Below are 25264 nucleotides of genomic sequence, written 5' to 3' on the forward strand. Positions count from 1 at the left end.
CGGGGAAGGAAAGGAACTTTAATGAGAAATCAAAACATAGGGAACCAAAGTGCAAATCATCCACCCCCCATGGGGGGGCCATCCTGAACCCCACATCATCCCCTCAGCCCCCTTCAGGCCCCCAGCGCAGGCCCAGGGCCTGGAGCTTCTGCCTCAGGTAGCTCTTGAGCTGGGGCAGGCCTCTCTGGGACTCCAGTTCCTCGAAGGGTAGCTGTGGGGAGAGGAGATGGCGGCAGGTTACCCGCAGGCCCGGAGTGAGGATACGCCACGGGCCAGGCCAGGGCCACTCACCGGCAGGAGCTGGTAGCCCATCAGGCCTAGGTGCCGCTCCCTCAGGGCTCTCGAGCCCAGCAGCACCCTGCCGTCCCGGCAGAAATGCCAGCGTTCCCGCAACACCAGCACCACCCTGCAGGGGGAGGGATGTGGCTCAGGGCATGGCGGGCAAGGTGGCCAGGGCTCCCCCACCCTGCCTCCCTTACCTCTGGGCAGGGTCTCGAGTAGTGGGGCTAGAGGCGGCCTGGCCCTGTGGGCAGGACCTTGGTGGGTATGGCAGGAAGGGGTCCTGGGTCCTCACGGGAAGCACAGCACCAGAGCTGCTGACGCACAGCAGGAAGTCTGGAGGGGGAGCAGGGCCGGCGGCCTTAGCCAGGGCTCCGTCTCCCTGGGCCTGCCGCCTGCCCCTTGCTCACCTGTGCAGTAGCCTGGAGGCACAGTCAGGTCCTGGCGGTATTTCTCCTCCCCCAGCAGCTGGCGCAACCCCTCAGCTACTATGTCCTTGTGACTGAGGAGAAAGGACACCAGTAGCAGGAAGGGCCCGGCACCTCATCCTAGTCTGTCCCAGTCTAGTGCCACCACGCTGGGCAAAGCCCTCTGCTGCTTCAGGGCCCAGTTTTATGGTGGCCGAGAGCTCCTTAGCTTTGGCGCTTCATGGTCCCTCTGGCTTTTCCACTCTGCTGGTCCCAGGCCGGCCCCTCCCCTTGCCCCAGGCTGCCCCATCCACCTGTACTTGCAGCGGGCACGGTCGGTGATGAGAGGCTGGGGAAAGATGGGCACTTGCTGCCTTCGGGGAAGGCGGGGACCCCGGTATCCTGGGAGCTCCAGCTCCACGGCCGTGTCCAGCAGGGAGAGGTAGCGACGCACAATCAGAGCATGAGGGGTGCCTGTGGGGAGGCGGGGACTGGGGCTCCGGGCTGCAGGCCACCCTGCTCCCCTGCCTCTCCAGCCCTCAGGGGCCCAGCCAGCCATCCTGGCTGCGTACCACTGATGTAGTTGATGAAGCCAGGGGAAAAAACAAAGTGCAGGGCTCTGAAGGGCAGGCACCGCAGTTGGCACAGTGACATCAAGATGTTGACTGTAGCCAGGGGTGCCACCCCTGCTTCCCGAGCCAGGATCCTCTCAAGGCAGGGCATAAACTGCTGTTCCAGGGGCAGGTAGTTCAGCCGCCCAAAGGGCAGGACCAACTTCTGTACCACCTGTGGAGGAAGAGCAGTTCATTACCCAGTGTGAAGTATTTCTGCAGTCATCTTTTATAAGCTAAGCCTTAGAGAGGCTTAACCCTCAAGTTTGTAACACTGCTATAGACAGGACAGTCCCTCCGGCCTCACAGTTCAACAGCAAAGCAGTCACGAGCGGCATGTGACTGATCACCAGACAGGCAGAGGGGACATCACTGTGGGGTCTGGCCCTGAAGACTTCGAGAGGGATGGGTGGAGCTAGGATGCTGCTAAGACTGCTTTAGGAAACTGCAGAGTTCCAGGAATGCATGCTGGTGACAGGAGGTGGGCAAGCCACAGAAAGGGTGTAGGAAAAGATGCAGGGCCCAGGGGACAGAGAGGGTGTGTCTGCTTCAGGAAAAGGATAGCCGAGCTGCACGGGGCGCTGGGCCTGACAAAGGTCCCTGAGAATGACAGAGATGCACTGGAGGGTGGGTGGCAAGCCCACCTTGCTGCTGAGCTGGGTTTCCTGAACCACCAGGAAGTGGGCAATGGCTTCCAGAAGCTGGGGCTCCCGCAACCGGTGCCGGGCCAGGTGCTGGGCCAGGAGCACCATCACGTGGGGAGTCAGTTCCTCTGGCCTTGCCTCTGTGAAGAACAGCCTGTCACGCTGGGCCTCGGCCGGACCTCCAGCTGGCTCAGTTCCACCTCAATCCAGCCAGCTGAGCCCACCTTCCTCCTCCTGTCAACCCTCCCCACCCCCTTCTGATTTTAACCCCCTCCAGCACCTGCCAGGCTGCTGATCAGATGCTGCCGTGGATACCGCAGAAAACGGGGGCAGCTTAGAGCAGCTTCCAACCCTTGCCCACCTCGGAGAAGGGGCTGCAAAGGGGGAGGTGGCTTCGGAGGGACGCGGAGCCTTCGCTCCTGTTCCAGGGCACACACCAGGGGACCATCAGATGGAAAGCCTGAGGGGGGAGAGGTAAAAGGCAGCCTGGTAACAGAGCTGTGCTGCTGTTCTTATCATGGGGTTACTTGGTGAATTCTCCACCTTTCTCCTCTCCGTTTCCTGAGTGGGAAGGTGTGCTAGCGTTTAAGTACAAACACTAGAGAAATGTAAAGTATCATGTGGCTATGAGGTATCAAAACGGTCTGTAGGGAGTACATACAAAGACGGCAAATAGACTTTCATCTCGTACCAATTGTGACAAATTGGCTTCCTAGGGCACTCTATTAGCAGGAATTTGGGGTGGCACCCTAGTGAGGCTGGAAGGAGTGCGTTCGACTCATGATGTCTGCCGCAGACATAGGACGGGAGCAGGAGCAAGCGTTCCTGGGCAAACGCCTGAGAGGCTGGGTCTCTGTCCGTGGTCCTCTACTGTTCTCCCTATTCTTCATTAACACCTAGCCCCCCAGGCGCCCACCTCAAGCCCCTCCTCACCAAGTAAGACTGCAAGGTGCAGACACACGTGGATGGTGTGAATGTCAAAGGAGGGGCAGTTTCGGATGATGAGCTGACTCAAGTCCTGCAGTGTGACCTGCTCCACAGGAGGGGGCCGTGGCCGAGACCCCAAGAGCTGGCCCAGACGACGAAGCGCCACCGAGTAGTGGTGGGCGCGCACCTTGCTGGGGTTCTGGCCCAGCCAGCGCAGCAGCTCCCCAGGGCTCTTCGCCTGTTCCAGAAGCCGCTGCAGTCCTTGCACAGGACCTGCACTGGGGCCTCCTCCAAGAGGCCGGTCCCCCCATTTGCTGGGTCCCAAACAGCAGGGCTGTACTGGAGGGATCAGCAGCAGGCCAGACAGCCGAGCAGGGGAGGTCTGAGCAGAGAGCAGGACTCGAAGCATGGAGTTGGGTGATGGAGACCCTGAGGGGCAGCCCAAAAAAGGGGGTGAGGTTTTCTCCAAAGGGGAGAAAGACCTGCTACCTACTCCTTACCTCACTCCTCATTTAGGGGGCCTGTGGTCAGAGCAAGCCTGTGTGACTGCTCTGGGCCTCTTCCCCACCCCGCCCCTCTGCCTCCTTCCACGCCTTTGGAACAGCAATCATAATCCTCAGTGCGCTCAGCGCAGCACTACTTGCAAAGCAGTTCCACATACACCATCTCTGATGCTCCTTACACGCCCATGAAGAGTAGGCAGGGCTGGCATTACCTCATTTCACCGGTGGAGAAATGCAGGCCCAGAGCAGCGAAGGGGTTAAGTTAAGCCCGAGGTCATTAACCCGGTTAGTGGTCGCGCCCAGTCTGGAGCCCAGGCGGCACCGGCGTGCACTCTCCCGACCACCTCCCTCTCCCACAGGAGGCGGCGGCGGCACAGAGGGTGGAACGCGGGCTCCGCGGCTGGACGGTGCTGGGTTCCATGCTGGGCGCTCCCACTCACCAGCGGCGTGACCTTGGACAAGTGGCTTCGTCTCTCTAAGTCTCCTCACCCGTGAAATGAAAACGCAGCGCCCACCTCGCAGGGCGCGCGTGGAGCCCGAGTGCACCGCTTTGCGATGGCGCGGAGTCGGCGGAGTCGGGGGCCCCCACACCCACCCCGGCCCAGGGACGCCAGGAGACCGTGGCCGCTGCCGCTAACACCAGCTCCCGCTGCCCTCCCGCAGCCCTCCCCGCAGGCGCCACCCCTACATGACTCCCCGGGCCCTGCGCAGGTCGCTCCCTCAGTCGGTCTCGGGGCCCGGGGGCCGGGTTCCCCCCGCGGCCTCCTCATCGGCTGGCCACCGAGTCCGCCATCTTCCCAGCAGCCCCTAGATAGCCGCCCGGACGCCAATCCCGAAGCAGCTATCGGCCTTCGGAGACGTGGCTCCCGGCAGGCACTGCGAGCCAGGGAGCCGCGAGCCCCGCCCGCGAGAAGTGCGCGCACGGCGCCGGGGGCGGGGCCACGGAGGCCGGCGCCAAAGCCAGAGCAGAACGCTGGGGAGAAGGGAAGGCTGTGGGCCAGAGCCCAGGGCGCAGTCCGTGCCCTTCTCTCCCAAGGGGCGAGGACTCCCCGCCCGCCAGCCGGCACACACTCAGACACACTGGAAGAGTGAAAACTTCACAGTTACTTTAATCTGCGCAGGTTCCGGGGAACTCCTCTGCCCCTCCCCGCTCCCCTTCACCAGCCTCCCACCGTCCTGGCGTCCCCAGCTCAGCCCAAGGAGCTGTCAGGGATTGGAGGCGGCTGGGTCCTCCGGCAGAACACTAAGACGGGCCCCGGGGGTGGCCCGGCTCTGCCCGGGGCCGAGGCAGCGACAGCAGATGCCCGATCCCGAGGAGCCCATTCCCAGTGCGGGTTGAGGGCCAGCAGCCCCGGGAGGTGGCCCCGAGCCCCGGCGGTCGCAGGGCGGGGCCACCGCCAGCCCCCGGAGTCCTCTGCGGCGCAGGGCTGGGCTCCAGGGCAGCGGGAAGAGGCAGGCCGGAGAGGCGGGCCTGGGCAGGCAGCAGCTCCCGCCGCGGCGCGGGGAGCAAGGTCCGGAGGGGCCGGCGACTCTGCCAAGCGCCCGCGGAGGCACTACGGGCGGTACATGGCAAAGGCCAGGAGACTGAGGAGCAGGGTGAAGCCGGCCAGGCCCAGAGTGGCGGTCAGGGGAAAGAAGGGCCGGTACTGGATCTGGCAGTACCAGAGCAGCAGCAGCAGCAGGAGCAGCAGGGGCAGCAGCAGGCTGCCGATTTCCAGCCCGGAGGGGCCGGGCTCGGACCCCGGCGGGCAGGGGGGATTTGGGGGACCGACTCTCGTGGACACGTGGCAGTGGAGAACGCAGTTGGGAGGGAGGTGAAGGCTGCCCAGGGTCTGGGTGTCGTCGCCTAGCAGCTGCCCTTGGTAGATGAGTCGCACCTGCTGTTCCCGGCCGGGAAACTGGGTCCTGAGGAGAGAGGGACCTGGGTAAGAGAGCAGGCCTCAGGCAATCCTAGTCCCTGGCCCCGGAACAGCACTCCCACCCTCCGCCTGCCCTCCACACCACACCGGCCCTGGCCTGGGAGGGGCCGTCTGCCAGGGGAACAAGTGCAGTTGTGATCTGGGGCGCTCAGCGCCTCCAGTATAAAGGAGGGCTGGGTCTTAGGTGTTTCCGGGGGTCTTCTGTGACCACTCCCCCAACCCCTGTCTTTAGCATTGCTTCTGCCTCTTGACCTACTTACCTTTTCAAGGAGCCAATAGTGTCGTGGGGCCAGGCCCTGGCCACCTGCTCTGAATCATTGAGGAATTTCAGCCGTAGCACGAGGGGCTCCTGCGGGGACCCCGGGGCTGGCGGTGTTGCTGTGAACCCCGTGCTGGGCTCTGGCTGTGCAGCTTGACCTCTGTGTCTCAGGCTGGGGGTCTCTGCCCCTGGGGCCTCCCCTCTCATGCTGTCGGTAGCTGCCATAGCTGCGCTGGGCTGGGATGGCGTTGGGGTCCCTGACGGCTGGGGCAGTGGGTCCCCGCCCTCAGCGGTGTGCGTTGAGACCCAGGCGAGGGCCAGCACCAGAAGGCAGGCAAGCACCGAGAAAAGGACGGTCACCTCATCACCCACCCCTTCAATCAGGGTCATGGCGCCTGCCTTGCCCGCCGCGCTACCGAGCTGGAGAGGCACAAAGAACCCGTGAGGCCCGGGCCCCCTGGCCAGGAGCCCTGGAACCTCCACAGGGTCCTGCCCTCACCCCACCGCGACGCTCCCACCGTCCTCAGCCTCCCTCCCCTCACCCACCCCAGGGTACCGGCTGCTCTGCCTCCCAGGCTCCCCAAACTTGCCTCCGGATGCCCTTTCCCATCGCCGAATCCCAAGTCCTAACTTTCTGTCATCTGAGCTCGAGGTCTTCAGCCAGCTCCCAACTCACCCAAACCCTATCCCAAGGTAAGGGCCTAAGCAACGCCTCTCCTAAACTTCACCCCAACCAAACTTCACCCCCAAGCGTATCTGTCCTCCTGCCCACTTCACCCCAGTGTGTCTACTCCTTCACCGACTTCACCCCAGGCTCATCTACTCCGTTGCTAAAGTTTCTCCGAGGTGGGGGTAGAGCCTCTGTGCCCCCACCCCCCGCCCCCCGCGTTACGGTTCACCTAAACCCCACCCGCGGCACAGGACTGCTTCCCAGGCTTCCCCCACAGCAAACGTCAAACTCCGCCCCTGGGCAATCTGGAGCCACCGAGCGTCACCACCCACCCAGCTCGGCCCCCTCCAGGTCCCCTCAACCCCACTCCGCGGAGGCCTAACTCTGCGCCTCCTCTGGAAGTCTCTCCAAGCCCCGCGGGCTGCCAGACCCCAGATCCCGCCTGGAATCCGAGACTTCACGTTCCCCACCCCCACCCCTCATCACCCCTCCCACCTTCCCGCCCCCCCGGAGCCGCAGGAGGGCACGGCGATCCCGGGCAGGGCGGGCGGGGCCCGACCGGGGCCCTGGGGGGCGGGGTGGGCGCGGTCACGGCGCGGGGACTTACCGCCCGGCTCCCCCAGCTCCATCGCGGCCCCTCGGGCACTTCCGGGCAGGAGGCGCGGAGGTCGCAGGCACCTGAAGCACCCCTCCTTCCCTGCCGCCGCGGCCCGGGGCATTGTGGAACTTGTAGTCCGGCGCCGCGCTGTCCCCGCCCTCCGCCCTGCGGACCCACGTGCGGGGCTCCACCGCGGTTCTCTGCGCCTGCAGATCGCGAAGGGGCCGACGGGGGCGGTTTTGGGGGTTGTGCTACCCCCTAGAGGTTTGGGCGGCAGCAGGATCCGCCCCCTCCCCTGCCAACAGCCAGGGCATCTATCACACCAGACACCGACGTCAGCTGGAGCACGTCAGAGCACCCGTGTTCGTGATGCAGTGAGGAAGGCTCTGAGGAACTCAGGTGGCCCCTACCCATATGTTAGAGTGGACGCCAGAGGGCACTTTGGCCACCAAAATTAATTCTTCAGCCCAGAGCCCAATCTCCATGGGCTGCCCTACCAGGCTGGCTAGGGATACCCATCCTCAGGGCTGCCCCTTTCCTCCACCTTCAGGACTCCACAGCCCCTTCAGGACTGTGGAAGAAGCATAGACCTTGGAACCTGGCACAAATCCTGATCCCTTATCCTGTGCTTCTCAGCTATATGACCTTGGGTGGGTTATTGAATCTCTCTGAACATTAATTTTTTCCTTTCTAAAACATACGTCGTAAGTCAATCATAAGGAAAAAATTAGATGTTTTATTAAAAAGTGTAAAAACTAAGGTACATGTCACACAGTAGCTATTCGCTCACCTCCACCCAAACCTGGTCTCAGGAATCGGGTCTTTGCTGTGTTACTGTGTGGATGGTATTGAATCCCAGGCCTGTGGATATCTGGATTTTTCCCTCTGGGCTCCTGTAGCCACAGAGATCTCACATCCTGGTTTTTACAGGCCGGTCTTGATTTAAAATAATCTATCCTAGTCTTCCCATAGTTCTTGCCTACTGTGGGAGCAAGTGGCCCAAATATTGCCTTAGGAATGTCAGTCTAGATTGATACCATACAGAACTAACCTATCTCTAGTTCCATCCCTCCTGTTCATTCATTTATTCTACTATCATATTTTTTAAAAGATATACCGTGGCCAGGCGCAGTGGCTCACGCCTGTAATTCTGGCACTTTGGGAGGCCGAGGCAGGCAGATCACTGAGTTCAGGAGTTTGAGACCAGCCTGGCCAACATGGTAAAACCCTGTCTCTACTAAAAATAATAATAATAATACAAAAATTAGTTGGGCGTGGTGGCGGGCGCCTGTAATCCCAGCTCCTCGGGAGGCTGAGGCAGAAGAATCACTTGAACGCGGGAGGTGTAGGTTGCAGTGAGCTGAGATCGAGCCACTGCACTCCAGCCTGGGTGACAGAGTGAGACTCCGTCTCAAAAAAAATTACACACACATGTACACACACACACACACACACACACACACACACACACTATATCCCAGGAATTGTGAAAGATACTGGGAATAAAATGGTGAATCAGACCCTCTTCCTGCCCTCATGTGGCTCCACATACTAGTAGAAGAGCTAGACGTGTGAACAGCCCATCAGTGCTATAACAGGTGTGTGCTAGTTGCTGGGGCAACACATTTGAGGAGCTCTTTGCTCATAGTGTCTCTCTTGGGAGGTATACCTGGTGCTACTTCCTGCTGTCAATTCTAATTAAGCATCTAAAAGAGATGTTGGATGTTACTTTTAGAATTATACAACATTAGAACTAGGTTTTCTGTTCAACCACTATATTTTGCAGATGAAACCCAGAGAGGGCACAAGATATCCTTAAGGTTATGCAGGGAGATAGAAACACAGGTTCCTCAGGAGCTTAAGAGACCCTGTGTGTTGATTAGCTTGCACCAGGTGCTTTGGAAGGTACAAGGAACTCGGGAATAGTGACTGGGTTGGTACTGGGGCTGAGTTGTGTGGGTAATCAAACAGTGGACAGCTTCATGCTGGGAAAAGATCCAGCTTGGCCGGGGAAGTGGAAGTGTGTGTAAGAAGGACGATGTGTGTCACTGATGCCCTAGGATATCTGGGGCTAGCAGATACCCTGCAACATCTCTGGCAGATTTATTGGCTGCGGCCACTGCTCTGCAAATGTCACCTCTTGTAGGTTTTAGGAAACGTGTGTGTGTTGGTGGGGGGGGGGAGGGGGCTAACAGAACTGCAGCCCACTGTGGCAATGGGACTGCAGAGGAACTGGGACATTTCAGGGAGCTCCCTGGCCCTAGAGGGAGTGAAAGGACAGGATGGACAAGGGGTGAGGACAAGAAAAATTGAGAGCCACGTGGGCTTTAGTTGGTCTCTCCAATGGGATGAGTAGGGGAGAAAGGCATATAATATTTCATCCCTCCCTCTTCTTCCTCTGTGTACCAATGGGGTCGGGTAGCATTTAGCTAATCTCCCAAGTCTGGCAGGGGGAGGGTCTTTTAGGAGAGGCCGATCACAGGGAGGTAAGAGTAGGGACGAGTTTGTTCAAAGTGTCATTTCCAGGGGCCTGCCGATGATGATGATGAAGCGCTCAGGGAGAACTGGAAATAGCAGCCCAGAACCCATCCCAGCCTCTGAGCTGCAGCCGGCAGTGGAGAGCCTGGGCAGGGAGCCAGGGAGAAAACTCCGGCAGCAGGGTGTTCTCTAGGGCTGACCTCGGAGCCTGGGGACAGGGGAGCCTATGCCGCACTGAAGGCGGGACGCTGTAAGCGAGGAGCAGCTGGGCCTGGGCGGACTCCTCGGCCAATCAGCCTCGGTCAGCAGCACCCTCAGGCGCAGGGCACTGTTTGGGCATTGCCTAGAGATCCGACACCCCGCCCAGATCAGCGCAGGGAGGCGAAAGCGACAGCCGGGCGCGGGAGGAGACCAGGGCAGCTGTCTCCTCCGCGAGGGTGGCCCTCGAGGCAATGCGGGTGGGGGCTGGTGAGGAGGCGGAAGGGCCGAGGCTGAGTGGGAGGGGCCGGGGCGCCTGGGCTGGAGCGCGCGGCTCGGGGGTGGAGGCTGCAGAGCCAGAGAGCGAGCGAGGGGCGGGGGCGCCCGGGCCGGCGCGCAGGAGGGGCGGGGGCGGCGGGGAGGGGGGCTCGGGCTGCGTGTGCCGGAGCCGGCGGGGGCGGCGGTGCGTGCGCATGACGCGGGGGGAGGGCCCGGGCCGCGCGCTCCCGGTCCCGTTGTTGTTGCCGCTGGAGGCTGCTCCAAGGCAGCGGGATCACGGCGCTGGGAAGCGCTCGGCAGCGGCGGCCACAGCGTGCGCGGCGGCGCCTCCTGGCCTCGGCCTCCGGCCCCCGGCCCCCGGCTCCATGCGCTAGCCCCGCGCCGCCAGCCCAGTAGTCCCGGCCCCGCCAGCCCCGCGCGCCCGCTCGCCGCTGCCGCCTCCGCCGCGCCGCCCCAGGCCCGCCTCGGGCCCCACGGCTCCGAAGCCATGAACTTCCAGGCGGGCGGGGGGCAGAGCCCGCAGCAGCAGCAGAGCCTGGCGGCTCCGGGGGGCGGCGGCGGCGGCGGCGGCGGCAGCGCGGGGGGCGGCGGGCAGTTCGGCGGCGCGGGGCCCGGGGCCGGGGGCGGCGGCGGCCCCTCGCAGCAGCTGGCCGGCGGGCCCCCCCAGCAGTTCGCGCTCTCCAACTCCGCGGCCATCCGGGCCGAGATCCAGCGCTTCGAGTCCGTGCATCCCAATATCTACGCCATCTACGACCTGATCGAGCGCATCGAGGATTTGGCGCTGCAGAACCAGATCCGGGAGCACGTCATCTCCATCGAGGGTGAGCGGAGCCGGGGGCTGCGGGAGCCGGGCCGCGGTGGCCTCTCCGGCGCCGGCTGAGGGCTCCACAGGCCGTGCCTGGCCGTGCTCTCCCTGTCGGGGGTCCTTGCGCGCTTGAGGAGCAGGCCACGAGGTTTGCCGATCTGTGCTGCAGAACTGGCGGGCAGCTTCGCCATATCTCGTTCGGGGACACTTTGGGGTTGGGGGTTTTCTGCTGACTGTGCTCCAGGGCGCGAAGGTGGTGTCGCTTGGGGGGGCCTGGACCGGATCTGTCCTGGCCTGGCCGGGGAAGATGGGCGCGGCAGAGGGCTTCAGCTGCCGGGAGGTGGGGTCGTGACCGGGGAGGCTTCTTAGCCGTTGCCCGGGCCCTGCTCCGCAGTGGGGCGGGGGATCGGAGCCTCGCGTTAGTGGATGGCAGCCTTCCCGGGCTCAGCGCCCGCAGGCCCAGAGGGTGGCGCTCGCCGCGGCGCCCTCTCCCGACGCACACCCCCTACGCGCGGCGGCCAAGCGGGCGCGGGCCGGGCCTGGCGCTGGGCTGAGGCTCAGCGACCGCGTGGGAGGCGCCGGCAGGTCCATCCGCGCTTTGGCCGGGTCATGAGCGCGACGGAGATCCGCGGCTCCTCGGTCTGGAGGCAGCTGCGGGGCAGCCGGGCGCTGACTGACCTCCAGGGACACCGCACCCGGAGTCGGGGACCGGAAACCCCGGCCACTGCGCTGCCTAGCGCTTTTTTCTCTGGGCCCTTAGGCCGTGGACTTTCGACCGCTGAGGGCACAGGAAGTGGTGGCACGCTGCTGGCAGATGCCTTGCAAGCCCTGGTGTGGTGGGTGCTGGAGGCACCCGCAGGCACCCCAGTGGCATGGTGACCTTCGAGCGGGCACGGACAGATGGGCCTCGCCCTGGGCCATCTGCTTCCTCCCCCAGCTCTGTTTGAAAGGGGACGCCCACCGGCAGGTGGTGGGTTTGGCCTCAGTGGAAATGCAGTGAGAGCCAAGGCCTTTTGCGATAACATGGAGTTATGGGCAGGGGCCTGTCCCTGACTTGGGCCTTAAGGTTAGTGCCCCACTCCCAGCTTCATCTGCTTGCCTGAGGTTCTGGGGGATAGTGCACCTGAACACCTCCCTTTCTGCTTTCAGAGGTCCCCATAGCTGGGGAAGGAGTATTGGGTCTGGGGGGACACCATGTGGTGCTGGGTTCTATCTTTTGTTGTGACATGACAGTCTGACTTCCTTCTGCCTTTTCCCAACCCGTTCTTATTTCTTTCCTCTCAAGGCTGAGTTCTCTGTGAACTAATTAGGTGACAGAAAAAACTCATTAACGTAGATCTGAGTAAATGGCCTGAATCACTGCTGTGGCTGGGGACTAGGAGGTGGCATTTGTGCGAGCCCTGGGCCCCAAAGACAGGAGATGACCAATTTTTCGTCTTAGATCTGAAGAGGGTGGAGGCGGGAGAGACATCGTTGCTGCAGCTTCACTGTCCTTGGAGGAAGTAAAGACATTCCTGATTTGCTCCAAGCTTACCTTCCCCCAGCTCCTTCTGGAGGGCGACAAGCCTCGTGGGCCGGCCACAGGAGGGTGGGGGCACATCTGCTTCCGAGCTTTTCCCAGAGCAGGGAGAGGTTTCCGGGCTCCCCTGGCTCCAGCTTGATGAGCAGCGACCCCTCCTCCCCAGCTCAGGGGAGCCTCTGGTTGAGCATCTTTTGTGATGTGAAGGCTGATTCCTGGGGTGCCCTTGAGTTTTTTGCCTGATCTTAAATTTAACACAACAGGCAGAATTTCCCCTCCTAGAGCCCTCCCCTGACCGACTTCTCCATTGCGGTTTGGAAATACCCCATGGTTCCGTCTACTAGGCCTGGAAGCTTGGCCTCACCCTCGTGAAATCCTGGGAGCCGGTGTCTCATTGTCACCAGACCGACCCAGCCGTGGCTCACACATCCGTTCTCAGCCCTGCTGTTCCCACTCCTGGGCCCTGCTGCCCTGCTCTCCCTCCCTCCCCGCTGCCCAGCCTCTCCTGGCACCGTCATCTTTATCCACCTCACCCCTCTTGCGTTCCCACTTTTCTGCTGTAGGCAGTCTTGAAAAGAAAAAAAACCACTCCTTCTCCAATTTCTGCCCTATATCCTTCCTGCGATAGAACTCCTCTCCATCTGCCAAACCATATTGCTTCTGTCCTGCGAAGCGGCGTCCCCACCTTCTTTCGGCGAGGAGGGAGAGGCTCAGACTCCCTGGGCGTTTCCGAGCACAGTCTGAGGCTGGACTGAGAGGGAGCCCTCCACCCCCAGCCCCAGGGCTGAACAGACCTGGGCTGTTATATAAACACAGTGTCAGCTGGGAGCTGGGTCCTGTGTTTCCTGGGGGTAAGCCTCTCCGTGGAAAGGGGCGGCATGTTCCAAGTGTATAACAAAGCCTCCCTCACTCTGTTTAGACTTCGGTGAAGGGTTTGTTTGTCCCAGCTCTGAAGGTGACGTGGGACCTGCGGTCAGGATCCATTTGGCTCTGAGGAAGTGCAGTGGGCACTTGGGCCTCCTGTAGTCTCTCTGCCACTCACAGTCACTTCTGACCCCGTGTCCAGGGCAGGAGGAAGCAGGGGATGTTTGGCTTTCCTGTGTTTCAGGACAGGATTTGAGGGGAGGGAGACCATTTTGAAAAGTTCCTTTCCCACCAGAGGCCAAGGAAAGAGAAAACCTGCCCATTACTTGGCCTTAGGGAGTGGAAGAAGTACAGCCTTCAGCTGGGAGGGAGAGCTGGAGGGCTCACTATGTGCAGAGCCTCTGAGCCACCTTCACCTCACTAGTGGGGAAACTGAGGCTCAGAGAAGGGAGGGAGCCAAGCAGATACAGCCAGGGAGAGTATGGGCCTTCAACAGGAGCCCGCTTCCGGCTTGGCGCTCACCTGCAGTGAGCGCTCCCTGACAGCTTGGGTTTCGTGGCTGAGTCCTAGAAAGAGGGATGCAGGAGAACCAGGGCCTCAGTCCAAATGGGGACACTGGGCACGTGGAGCGCAGGATATTGTACCAAGCTAGCCAGGAGCCCCAAAGCAGCCCGGGATCTTTCCAGGACCTGCTGGTCCCAGTAGGTGTGTGCAGGTGAGGGCCCGGCACAGGGGAGGAGCAGGGGCTCCCGGAGGGCCTGGGATCCCCGCTGGCAGTTCCAGAGGAGCTCCCGCCTGGAAGTGGAAGTGGACCTGACTATTAGGTGTGTGTGTGCCATATGGCTACTATTGTGTGTGCTGGAGCTGGGCTTTGTCAGCTGGGTGACTTACTCAAGTTTCTCCATTGTTTTCCCACTAGGGTTTTTTTTTTTTCAAACAGTTACTTTGAGCATTCCAGCCGGCCTGGCCTGGCCACCAGAGCATTCTCACTGTCACCCTTACCCCACTCACTTTCATTCAGTTCATAGATTGCCTACCCTGGGCTGTGGGCTTGGTGACATCCTAAAGGAACTAAGGTAAAGAGATGTGGGGGTTTCTTGTTTGGGTCAAGCCTCGGCTAGACAGAGAAGGGGCCACAGCTGTGACTGCAGTTGGGTGGCAGCTCAGAGGGAGAGTAAGACCGGGTGCAGTGGCTCACGCCTGTAATCCCAGCACTTTGGGAGGCCGAGGCGGGCGGATCACGAGGTCAGGAGATCGAGACCATCCTGGTTAACAGGGTGAAACCCCGTCTCTACTAAAAATACAAAAAATTAGCCGGGCGTGGTGGTGGGCGCCTGTAGTCCCAGCTACTCGGGAGGCTGAGGCAGGAGAATGGTGTGAACCTGGGAGGCAGAGCTTGCAGTGAGCCGAGATCATGCTACTGCACTCCAGCCCGGGCAACAGAGCGAGACTTCGCCTCGAAAAAAGACGGCATACGGCTGCAAAAAAGACGGCATACGCCCTTACAGCCTGCAGCCCTTAGGCACACCTGGGGTTTTAGTGTTTGTGTCTGTTTCTGTTCGTCCTGTGACTTGATCCTGGAGGACTGGCATGATGGTCCCCATGTTTGTGCCAGGGTGCTCTCTTGAGTTTTCCTTACCGTTCCTGGGTGGGCACTCCCTGGCCGGGCCCTGCATTCCCCTGTGGGCCCTGCTGCACCACACACTGCTGAGGTTCCCTTCAAAGATGAGGACTGGGGGCGTCTGGGATGGGTGCCGGGGACATGCATCTGGAGCCAGCCCGGGCCCCTCTGGCAATTCATTGGTTTAGGGACTGAGTGTCTCATGGGGGCCTGGTTGCTTATGCAGGACTTTGCTCACAAGAGTTCTAGCAATTCTGAAAAAGAGCATGACCATGTGGGTGCTAATAGCCAGGGAAAGCTTCATTTGTTCCAGATACATTCATTTAGTTCCTACTGTGTGGCCCAGTTGCATCTAGCACAGTGAAAAGCAGACAAAGGAGAGGCAGGGAGAGAAGGGGCCAGAAGGTCTGGGCTTGGTGCGCCCGGAGAGAACGACTCAGCCTGTAGGAGGTGCCAGAGAGGCACTGGGAGTCCAGAAGGAGACCTAGATTTTCAGAACACCAGGGCAGGGCAAAGGTCAGAGACTTGGGAAACCTCATCGTGACTTCTTTCTTCCGGGTCAGAAGCCAGAACAGGAAGACCTGTCCAGCCTGATCTCAGGTTGCATGGCCTCCTGGGAACCCCTGGTACCCTGCTCCATCCAGGGTCTCAGCTCTGGCTCTCCCCAGCAGTGGTACCCCACAGATGAAGCAGTCCTTGTCCCTACAGTGCCACCTGGCTATCCTCCTGTATCATTTATTTCTTTCCTCAAACGTGTGCCAGGCCTGGGGGTCAGGAGGGTTCCCACATAGAGGAAACAGGATGATGAAGATAACGGAGGCAGGAGAACATAGAGTGGCTCTCGGAATGGCAAGTTGGACTCTGCAGCTCGGGTGTTGAGTTGTAGGAGATGGGTGGGTGAGGTGGGCAGGACCCTGGTGAAGGAGTATTTCATGCTTTCTCCAGTATTTATTTCCACCCTGCCGTGTTCCTAGAAACCACAGGAGTTGGTGCGTCATTCTGCGAAAGATGGGCGTCACAAGGGTTTAAGCCTTTGACAAGGCTTGAGCCACGCCAGCATCCACACCGCCCGTTTGTGCTTGTGAGCCCCCTACCAGCTGTCAGTGCATCCTTGGCCCAGAAGTGGAGGGAACGAGGTACCCTTCTTGGAAAGCAGGTGTAGCCTGGGAGAGCCGAGGCTGGGGGGAGACAGACACCCCCGTAAGAACTCCCATGTCAGTGTGTGGCATTGCCTAAACATCCACCTGTTGTGTTAGTTTCTTTTTAATATGCAGGTAACTGGAAATTAGTTTAATCCGATGCTTTCCTCCTGACCCCTAGCTGACTTAAACCATGCAGGCCAAGTGGTAAGGGAGCTTATTTTGGAGCGCAGAGTTGAGGTGGGGAAGGGAGTGAGCCCAGCCACCTGCTTTGAGGGTGCAGAGATTGGGTGGTGCATGTTCCACCGGTGAGTGTTCTTCCCTCTGCCAGGCTTACTGCTGGGGATTGGAATGAGGCTTTGCAACACTTTGCATCTCATAGTTTATTTTCCCAGAGGAGGGTCTTTTTTGGATTTGCAAGTATTTCCATTTCACAAGTGAGACAGCCTAGGACCTACATTAAGTAACTTTCCTGAAGCCACGCAGTGAGCGGAGGAAGCAGGGATTTTCTCTGGTTCTTCAACTCCAGGTCTCTGTGGTTTGCCTTGCATGTATGGGCTGAATAAGTTTTGTTGGCCACACCACATCAGCCCTTAAAAGCTGCTTCTACAGGAAACTTTATGAGAGTCAAACGGACCAGAGTTTAACTCTTGGAAGCCTTTACAATATAATTTTAGGGTGAATTAGGACTTCTGCTCCCCACTATAATTTTCTTCTGGATGTCTTCAATCCTCGACTGAATTGAATGGTGGCTCTCTGAGGCGTCTGTCTCCCATGGGTAGCACGGATGTAGCATACAATAGACAGATGCTTGCTCAAGAAACATATATATATATGTATGTATGTATGTATTACATGTATGTATATGTGTGTGTATATATATTTTTGGAGACAGGGTCTCCCTCTGTTGTCCAGGCTGAAGTGCAGTGGTGCAGTCCTAGCTCACTGTAGCCTCAAATTCTTGGGCTCAAGCGATCCTCCACCTCAGTCTCCCAGGTAGCAGAGACTGCAGATATGCACCAGCACACCCAGCTAATTTTTTCATTCTTTGTAGAGATGGGGTCTTGCTATGTTGTTCAGCCTGGTCTTGAACTCCTGGACTCAAGCAATTTTTCCACCTCGGCCTCCCGAGGTGCTGGGATTACAGGCATGAGCCACCACGTCCGTGCCCAAAAATATATTTAATTTAAATTTCATTTTAATGTGTTTAAGGGATGAAAGTAAATACATGCTTGTTAAAAGCCATTCAAATGTAGAAGTAGAAAGGTGGCTGCCCGGCCTCCCCTCTCCTGGGAGGATCTGCGGTGAGCAGCCGGATGTGCATCCTTCTGGTCTTTTTTCTATTAACGACTCTTTGCTGGATTTGCTGTTACTAGGCTTTCGCAGCAAACGTGGGATTGTTGTGGAAAATGCTTTGCTGGGAGAAGGGCAGCCAGAGATTCACAAAAGGAGGCTCCTGTGTTCGTTTGCGTATTTGGCAGCTCCTAGGCTGGGAGTCAGGATACCTGGGTTCCCGTCCCTGCTCTGCCACTAACTGGCTGTGAGAGCTGGGGCAAGTCTGCTCTGGGCGCATCTTCTGAGAGTCACATTCTGGTTGTCTGTGCAGCTAGTTGTGACCCTGGCATGAGTATCTGGAACAGGCCAGGCTTGGCTGCCTGGCCAGGGGTCTTGTCTGTCAAGTGAGGACCTGAGCTGGGGTCCCTAAGATCTATTCTGAGGCTGCCTCTGTCATGCAGCACTTTGAGATGCGCCACCTTATGACCTGAGATGGGTCATAACAAAGCTCCGCCGCTTGGTAGTGCTGAGGATTGAGACCCCCAATGTGGTGTGCTTAGAACAGTGCCTAGCGTGTCATAAGCACAGGTGAAATATCAGGCATTATTCTGAAAGACAGCAGAGTATCTTGTGTAAGGGAATGCTGTTTATTACGTTTATTACGTACCGCCTTGTACACTTGTCTCGTTATTGCTTTTGGACAAATTTTCAGAAGAAAACGGTCAGACTCTGGGGTCGGCACATTTTTAGGACGTTTGCGGCACTCTGGCACACTGCCCTCCAGAAAGGCCATTTGATTTTCAGGCATAGAGACAGCCTGGAGTTCCCTGCCCCACTTCCCCGGCACCCCTTCTTCATCTGATACGTAAGAAAAAAAAAAGACTAAATGACTCTCGTTGTTTTACTTTGTTTGACTTTGATTACTAGTTGATCACTAGCTATTTCATTATCGGATTCACTTTGACTATTAGTGAGAGTCAATATTAAAACATTTTTGAGGGGTCATTTGCATTTTGTTCATTCTGTACATATCCTTTATTCATTTTACTCTTGGTTTGTTCCTCTTTTTCTTTTTGTAAAAATGGGGTCTCACTATGTTGTCCAGGCTGGTTGTAAACTCCTGGCCTCAAGTGATCTTCCTGTCTCACCTCCCAAAGTGCTGGCATTTCAGGTGTGAGCCACCATGCCTGGCCTCCCCTCCCTTCCTCCCTCCCTTCCCTCCTTCCCTCTGTCCCTCCCTTCCTCCCTTCCTCCCTTCCTCCCTTCCTCAGAATATTGGTCTGTCACCCAGGCTGGAGTGTAGTGATGCGATTGTAGCTCACTGCAACTTCAAATTCCTAAGCTCAAGCAATCCTCCCACCTCAGCCTCTTGAGTAGCTGGGACTCAGGCATGTGTCACCACATCTGGCTAATAATTTTTAAAATTGTCTTGTAGAGTCAGGGTCTGTGTTGCCCAAGCTGGTCTCCAACTCTTGGCCTCAAGTGATCCTCCTGCCTCTACCTCCCAATATTACTTTTTCTTATTGAGTTGAAGACCGTTTTAATCTCTTTTAATGTAGGTTTTTCTACAATGTACATTTCTCTGTTTGCTGCAAGTCAGGCACAGTCTCAGTCCCATAGTCAGCACTTTGGCCTCAGTGTGCCCTGAGCTGAGCAGACAGTGCCATCCTCTGGGCCACCCAGGAGGCTGAGGCTGGCTGTGCCCGCTCCATACCGTAGCCCCAGATGGCTGTGCCTTAGGGCTTTGTGCTTGTTCCTTTTCTGCCAGAACCCCTCCTTACCGCTGTAGGGGTGCCTGCCTACAGCAGTTTCCCTTTAGCCTTTTCAGTTTGGTGTTTTGATGGCTTGCAAACCTGAAACCCCAGCGCCTGGAGTGGGATCAAAGCCCATTACAGGGGCAGAGGGAGGACCGAAAAGTCTAGTCCCCTCCAGGGATCTCTGCTCTGCTTCTGCTGGGATCCCCACCCCTTCCTGGGCCTGGGTTTTTCCAGGCACTAGTGGATGGCACTTCTGTGCCTGGAGGATGTTTTGGTTAAAGATGCTCTAAATGTCTTGTCCAATCACAGTTGTACAAAAAAAAAAAAAAAAAAAAAAAGATTGCCTGGAGGATGTTTTGGTTAAAGATGCTCTAAATGTCTTGTCCAATCACAGTTGTACAAAAAAAAAAAAAAAAAAAAGATTGCCTGGAGGATGTTTTGGTTAAAGATGCTCTAAATGTCTTGTCCAATCACAGTTGTACAAAAAAAAAAAAAAAAAAAAAGATACCAGAAAGGCAAGCCCCAGAGCCTTTGTTTGAGAAGAGTTGGGAACGTTTTGGAGGCTTTCCATCACTCTGAAGCGGCACCCCCCACCCCCCTGCCACCCCATTATTGCTTCTAGATTGTTCTGGATGGTTCTATATTGGGTGATGTGGAATGAAGCCTGGCCTTCATTTCTTCTCTCAGGGCCTGAATAGAGTAGAGGTTAAGCACCTGGGCTCTGGAGCCAGGCTGCCTACATTTGAGTCCCAGACCTGCCACTTGGGAGCTGTGTGACCTTGGGTGAGTTCCTTAACCACTCTGTGTCTTAGCTTTGCCATTGGTAAAACATGGGCATCCGTTTCATGGTGTGGGTGTGAGAAGCAAATCAGTTAACGTCTGCAGAGCTTTTAGAGCAGCAGCCGCCCTGAGGATGTGTGTGCTGGGTGGCGACTGTCTCATTACTTATCTCATAGGCTCAGCTGTCATCGCCGCCTGCGTGGGGATGCGTGAGGTGAGGGCTGCATGAGATTACAGGAACGACCGTTTCCGGACCCGAGCCTGAGAGCCCGGGTGGCAGAGTGTGGGGTATGTTGGTCTAGCTCATCCAGGCCCAGGGGAAGGGACCTGAGGGAGCAGGGCTGTCACAGGGCCTGCACATTCCCGTGAACTCTCAGGGTCATCTTCGATGTTTTTCCTGTTGTTTTTTCTCTGATTCAGCACTGTGCAGTAGACATGGGCGAGTCACACGTGTGAACTTCAATTTTATTTTCTTTTCTTTCTTTTTTTTTTTTTTTTTTTTTTGAGGCGGAGTCTCGCTCTGTCGCCCAGGCTGGAGTGCAGTGGTGCGATCTCGGTTCACTGCAACCTCCGCCTCCCAGTTTCACGCCATTTTTCTGCCTCAGCCTCCCGAGTAGCTGGGACTACAGGCGTCCACCACCACGCCTGGCTTATTTTTTGTATTTTAGTAGAGACGAGGTTTCACCGTGTTAGCCAAGATGGTCTCGATCTCCTGACCTCGTGATCCACCTGCCTCAGCCTCCCAAAGTGCTGGGATTACAGACATGAGCCACTGCGCCCAGCCTAAATTTTCTTTTCTTTTCTTTTCTTTTTTATGAGACAGAGTCTTGCTTTGTTTCCCAGGCTGGAGTGCAGTGGTATGATCTCAGCTCACTGCAACCTCTGCCTCCCGAGTTCAAGCAATTCTTGTGCCTCAGCCTCCCAAGTAGCTGGGATTACAGGCACATGCCACTATGTCTGGCTAATTTTTGTATTTTTTGTAGAGACGGGATTTTACCATGTTGGCCAGGCTAGTCTTAAACTCTTGAGCTCAAGTGACCTGCCTGCCTCAGCCTCCCAAAGTGCCGGGATTACAGATGCGAGCCACCGTGCCCGGATGATTTTACATTTTCTTTTTTTTTGGAGATGGAGTCTCACTCTGTCACCCATGCTGGAATGCAGTGGCGCGATCTCGGCTCAGTGCAACCTCTGCCTCCCCAGTTCAAGCGATTCTCTTGCCTCAGCCTCCTGAGTAGCTGGGATTACAGGCTAACTTTTATATTTTTGGTAGAGATGGGGTTTCACCATGTTGGCCAGGGTGGTCTCGAACTCCTGACCTCAAGTGATCTGCCTGTGTTGGCCTCCCAAAGTGCTGGGATTACAGGCATGAGTGAGCCACTGCGCCTGGCCTGATTTTCAATTTTCAAGTAGCCATATTAAAAAGGTTTTTTAAAAGTGAGATTAATTTTAATATATTTTATTTAACCTAGTATATTCAAAATTGTATAAGTCAGTTCTTACGTTGCTATAAAGAGACATCTGAGGCTGGATAATTTGTAAAGAAAAGAAGTTTAAGTCGGGCACTGTGGCTCACACCTGTAATCCCAGCACTTTGGGAAGCCGAGGCAGGCGGATCACCTGAAGTCAGGAGTTTGAGATCAGCCTGGCCAACATGGTGAAACCCCGCCTCTACTAAAAAATACAAAAATTAGTGAGGCGTGGTGGTGGGCACCTGTAATCCCAGCTACTCAGGAGGCTGGGGCAGGAGAATCACTTGAACCCAGAAAGCGGAGGTTGCAGTGAGCTGAGATTGTGCCTGGGCGACAGAGTGAGACTCTGTCTCAGAAAAAAAAAAAAAAAAAAAAAAAAAGAAAAGAGGTTTAATTGGCTGACAGTTGAGCAGGTTGTGCAGGAAGGTGGTGCTAGCATCTGCTGTGCTTCCGGGGAGGCCTCAGGGAACTTTCACCGGTGGCAGAAGGCAAAGCAGGAATAGGAAGTCACATAGTGGGAGTGGGACAGACGGGGAGGGCGCTACACTCTTCAACAGCCACAGTGGGGACAGCACTCATGAGGGACCTGGCCTCATGACCCAAACACCCTCCCACCAGGCCCCACCTCTAACACCGGGGATCACATTTCAACATGAGATTTGGAGGAGACACACATCCAGACCATATCAAAAATATTCTCATTTCAGCATGAAATCTATTAATATATAAATATCTATTAATAAGATATTTTTGTGTTCTTCTGTTCATACCACGTCTTCACACTCCACTTGGTATTGACATCCAGCACCTCCGCATGGGACTGGCCATTTTTGCAGTGCTCCCTGGCCGTACCAGGCCAGTGGCTATGGTGTTGAAGAATAGCTCTGATTTATAGCCTATAAGATAACAAATGGGACCAAGCGCTGTGGCTCACACCTGTAATCCCAGCACTTTGGGAGGCTGAGGCAGGCAGATCACTTGAGGTCAGGAGTTCAAGACCAGCCTGGCCAACATGACGAAACCCTGTCTCTACAAAAAATATGAAAATTAGCCAGGCATGGTGGCGTGTGCCTCCAGTCCCAGCTACTCCGGAAGCTGAGGCAGGAGAATTGCTTGGACCTGGGAGGCAGAGGTTGCGGTGAGCTGAGATTGCAACACTGCACTTCAGCCTGGGTGACAGAGGGAGACCCTGGCATACACACACACACATACACAAAGATAACACATGGGACTGGGTGCCACTTTGGGAGGCCAAGGTAGGCAGATCACTTGAGACCAACCTAGGCAATATAGTGAGATGCTGTCTCTACAAAAAAAATTAAAAATTAGCCAGGTGTGGTGGCATGTGCCTATAGTCCCAGCTACTCAGGAGGCTGAGGTGAGAGGACTGCTTGAACCCAGAGTCAAGGCTGCAGTGAGCCGTGATCGCACCGCTACATTCCAGCCTGGGCGACAAAGCAAGACCAGCCTGTTTAAAAATAAATAAATAACAAATGCCTGTTGGTTGTAAAAATTGAATACTGAAGTGTATCCTCTTTGATTCAATTTTCTTTTTCTTTTTCTTTCTTTTTTTTTTTTTTTTTTGAGACAGAGTCTCACTGCGTCACCCAGGCTGGAGAGCAGTGGTGCAGTCTTGGCTCACTAACAACCTCCACCTCCTTGGTTCAATCAATTCCCCTGCCTTAGCTTCCCGAGTAGCTGGGATTACAGGTGCATGCCACCACAGCCGGCTAATTTTTTTGTATTTTTAGTAGAGACAGGGTTTCACCATGTTGGCCAGACTGGTCTTGAACTCCTGACCACAGGCAGTCCACTTGCCTCTGCCTCCCAAAGCGCTGGGATTATAGGTGTGAGCCACCGTTCCCGGCCTGATTCAACTTTTCAAAAGATTATATTAAAAATTCAGGGCTGGGCGAAGTGGCTTACGCCTGTAACCCCAGCACTTTGGGAGGCCGAGGCAGGCAGATCACGAGGTCAGGAGATCGAGACCATCCTGGCTAACACAGTGAAACCCCGTCTCTACTAAAAATACAAAAAATTAGCCGGGCGTGGTGGCAGGCGCCTGTAGTCCCAGCTACTCGGGAGGCTGAGGCAGGAGAATGGCGTGAACCCGGGAGGCGGAGGTTGCAGTGAGCCGAGATTGCGCCACTGCACTCCAGCCTGGGTGACAGAGTGAGACTCCATCTCACAAAAAAAAAAATCAGAATAACGTGCCCTTCTCAGTCACATAACAAATACTTCTTTGTCGAGCACCCACCTAGGCTGTGGTGATTGACAGCAGACAAATCCATTTAAAAGTCTTGCTGAATTCACAGTAGTTTTTTGTCCCTGTGTGTTTTCTTAAAACCTAGAAGTACAGCTATTGTTGTGTGTGGTGGGTGACAAAGTGTGTTAATGTTAAGGGGTACTCGTGTTCCCACCTTGGGTCCTGTGCCAGGTGGGAGGGTGGAGCCCAGGCCCTGCTCTTATGAGATGAAGTGCATGTGGGCCTGGGGACTGGGACCGGGACCGGGCCGCTGTCAGTCAGCATCTTGGCCACCTGCTAGGGGCTTCCCTCGGGACCGTGGGTCAGAGGCCTCAGTCAGCAAAGCCACAGTCTTTCCTCACCCCATCCTGGCATTTTAGGCAGGGGCCATTTTTGTAAGGTTTTTTTTTTGTTTGTGTTTGTCCCATACTAAGTAATATATGTAATAGCAGAAAGTTTGTAAACACACACGTACTCTTGGAAACTGTGTTGCACAGAAGGAAGCCCCCTGTCTCTCCACCCACTTCTTGGCTGAGAAACAGGGAGAGCCCCCTGTCCTGGAAATGAGGTGTTCGTGGACTGTGCCAGGAAGAGCCCGCGGTGCTGCAGCAGTCAGTGACAGACCCTTCCTACCCGCTCTTGTGAATGTCGGGAAGGACTCGGGGCTTTGTGGGAGCCTGAGGACAGGCTGCAGGGGGCAGCCCCTGCCTGCAGTGCGCCCTTTGTGGCGTCTCAGATGGGGTGTCCGGAGCCCAACTCCGAGAGGGTCTTGTGAGGATTTCGTGCTCCCCCAGCCGCGGTGCTGTTTTGGAGGGAGATGCCGTCCTGGACCCATGTTACTAGATTCTCATCACATCCCGGACTGGTTGTGGAGCACCAAGAACCCTCCTGGCTTCCATGCCTGGGAGAGGCTTGGTGTGAGGTGCCACTTGAGCCTGCTCTGTGCCCTGCACTTCTCTGTGTGGGTCCTGAGCCGTACAGCAGCCCCTAAGAGATGTGTCGCGTTCCGCTTCACATGGGAAGGGTGCTCTCTCTCCCAGCAGCTATGCCAGTGTCAGGCTTGCTCAGCAAGCTGGGGTGTAGACCTGGCTCTCTATCGAGTAATTAGCACCCTTATAAAAAAAAAATTAAGGCCAGGCCGGGCACAGTGGTTCATACCTGTAGTCCCAGCACTTTGGGAGGCCAAGGCAGGAGGATCACTTGAGTCCAGGAGTTCAAGACCAGCACAGGCAACACAGTGAGACCTCATCTCTACCAAAAACAAAAATAAATACATGAATTAGCTGGGTGTGGTGGTGCATGCCTATAGTCCCAGCTACTCAGTTGGCTGAGGTGCGAGGATCGCCTGAGCCCAGGAGGTTGAGGCTGCAGTGAGCTGAGATTACACCACTGCATTCTAGCCTGGAAGACAGAGTGAGACACTGTCTCAAAAAATAATAATAAAATAATAATAATAAATAGACCTGGCTCTGTCAGGACTCCTTGCCCCCATCACAGGACCCTGCCTGGCCGACGCTGCTCTCCCTGCAGCCCTGGCCTGGTGGGTGGGTGCCTGCCCCACCTGCAGCCCCCCATGGAGCTCAGCTTGTTCCAACCTCCTTCAGGTCCCACATGGCCTGGAGCAGCCGCCACCTCCTCCACTGGGACATGTCAATGCTGGTGTCCGCATCACTCACCACTTCCCTGATGGATGTTGAGCCCTGAGCCCAAGTGGAACTGCCCAGCCACCCCCGGGTCCGCAGCCCAGCACCAGGCCCGGCCCCATGAGTGCTTGAGCCACCAGGGAGCCTCCTTACTTCTGTAGTGGGTCCACAGGGCCCCTCCTGGGCTGATGGGGGAATGGCTGTCAGGCAGGCACTTGAGGAAGCAGCTTGCAGGGACCCGTGCATTGCCATCTCTTCCTGGGCTGGAGGGGACAGGCCATTATGGTGGCTGGATGGTCTCCTTCTGAGGCGGGTGTATCCTCTGACTCATGCCCTCCCTGTTGGCATGGATATCAGGATCAGGTCTGTGTAGGA

At 56.8% G+C, this 25264-nt stretch overlaps 3 protein-coding genes across 16 annotated transcripts in view; 1 reads left to right on the top strand and 2 right to left on the bottom strand.

Annotated features, from left to right (window-relative positions):
* Nucleotides 1–2: 2 nt before the first annotated feature.
* FASTK (Fas activated serine/threonine kinase) lies at nt 3–4239 on the bottom strand. Of its 4 annotated transcripts, none has more exons than XM_009243424.4 (10): nt 4060–4239; nt 2875–3297; nt 2303–2401; nt 1942–2081; nt 1259–1472; nt 1001–1160; nt 690–781; nt 480–615; nt 292–406; nt 3–211 (listed from the first exon to the last, which is right to left on the bottom strand). In XM_009243424.4, the coding sequence occupies exons 1-10, from the start codon at nt 4139–4141 to the stop codon at nt 104–106; spliced, it is 1569 nt and encodes a 522-aa protein (XP_009241699.1). In that variant the 5' UTR covers nt 4142–4239; the 3' UTR covers nt 3–103.
* Nucleotides 4240–4460: 221 nt separating this feature from the next.
* Nucleotides 4461–7071, bottom strand: TMUB1 (transmembrane and ubiquitin like domain containing 1). Of its 5 annotated transcripts, none has more exons than XM_024250303.3 (3): nt 6827–7071; nt 5551–5969; nt 4461–5276 (listed from the first exon to the last, which is right to left on the bottom strand). In XM_024250303.3, exons 2-3 carry the CDS (start codon nt 5937–5939, stop codon nt 4925–4927), a joined length of 741 nt encoding a protein of 246 aa, XP_024106071.1. In that variant the 5' UTR covers nt 5940–5969; nt 6827–7071; the 3' UTR covers nt 4461–4924. The 5 variants fall into 5 exon arrangements, with proteins under 5 accessions (XP_024106071.1, XP_024106072.1, XP_024106073.1 ...); XM_024250304.3 differs by lacking the exon at nt 6827–7071 and adding an exon at nt 6140–6689; XM_024250305.3 differs by lacking the exon at nt 6827–7071 and adding an exon at nt 6552–6682.
* Nucleotides 7072–9995: 2924 nt separating this feature from the next.
* AGAP3 (ArfGAP with GTPase domain, ankyrin repeat and PH domain 3) overlaps nt 9996–25264 on the top strand; it is a 58295-nt gene continuing 43026 nt past the window's right edge. For 4 of the 7 annotated variants that reach the window (XM_063726204.1, XM_063726205.1, XM_024250310.3 and 1 more), the window contains exon 1: nt 9997–10593. In XM_063726204.1, the coding sequence (XP_063582274.1) occupies nt 10260–10593 (334 nt within the window). In that variant the 5' untranslated portion in view covers nt 9997–10259. Of the gene's footprint in view, nt 10594–25264 lie in introns of all 7 variants that reach the window. The other 3 variants (XM_063726203.1, XM_024250314.3, XM_024250311.3) reach the window with 2 other exon arrangements.

This window comes from Pongo abelii, chromosome 6, assembly GCF_028885655.2.
Source record: "Pongo abelii isolate AG06213 chromosome 6, NHGRI_mPonAbe1-v2.0_pri, whole genome shotgun sequence".
Taxonomy (NCBI): Eukaryota; Metazoa; Chordata; class Mammalia; order Primates; family Hominidae; genus Pongo; species Pongo abelii.

What these genes read in the sequence shown, in the direction of transcription:
- FASTK (XM_009243424.4), bottom strand. Translation starts at nt 4,141, where the DNA reads ATGAGGAGGCCGCGGGGGGAACCCGGCCCCCGGGCCCCGAGACCGACT. An exon ending in TTTGCAGCCCCTTCTCCGAG is followed by an intron (nt 2,082 to 2,302) that starts GTGGGCAAGGGT and finishes TGTTCTTCACAG; the next exon opens with AGGCAAGGCCAGAGGAACTG. An exon ending in AAACCCAGCTCAGCAGCAAG is followed by an intron (nt 1,473 to 1,941) that starts GTGGGCTTGCCA and finishes CTTCCTCCACAG; the next exon opens with GTGGTACAGAAGTTGGTCCT.
- TMUB1 (XM_024250303.3), bottom strand. Translation starts at nt 5,939, where the DNA reads ATGACCCTGATTGAAGGGGTGGGTGATGAGGTGACCGTCCTTTTCTCG. An exon ending in ACTATTGGCTCCTTGAAAAG is followed by an intron (nt 5,277 to 5,550) that starts GTAAGTAGGTCA and finishes CTCTCTCCTCAG; the next exon opens with GACCCAGTTTCCCGGCCGGG.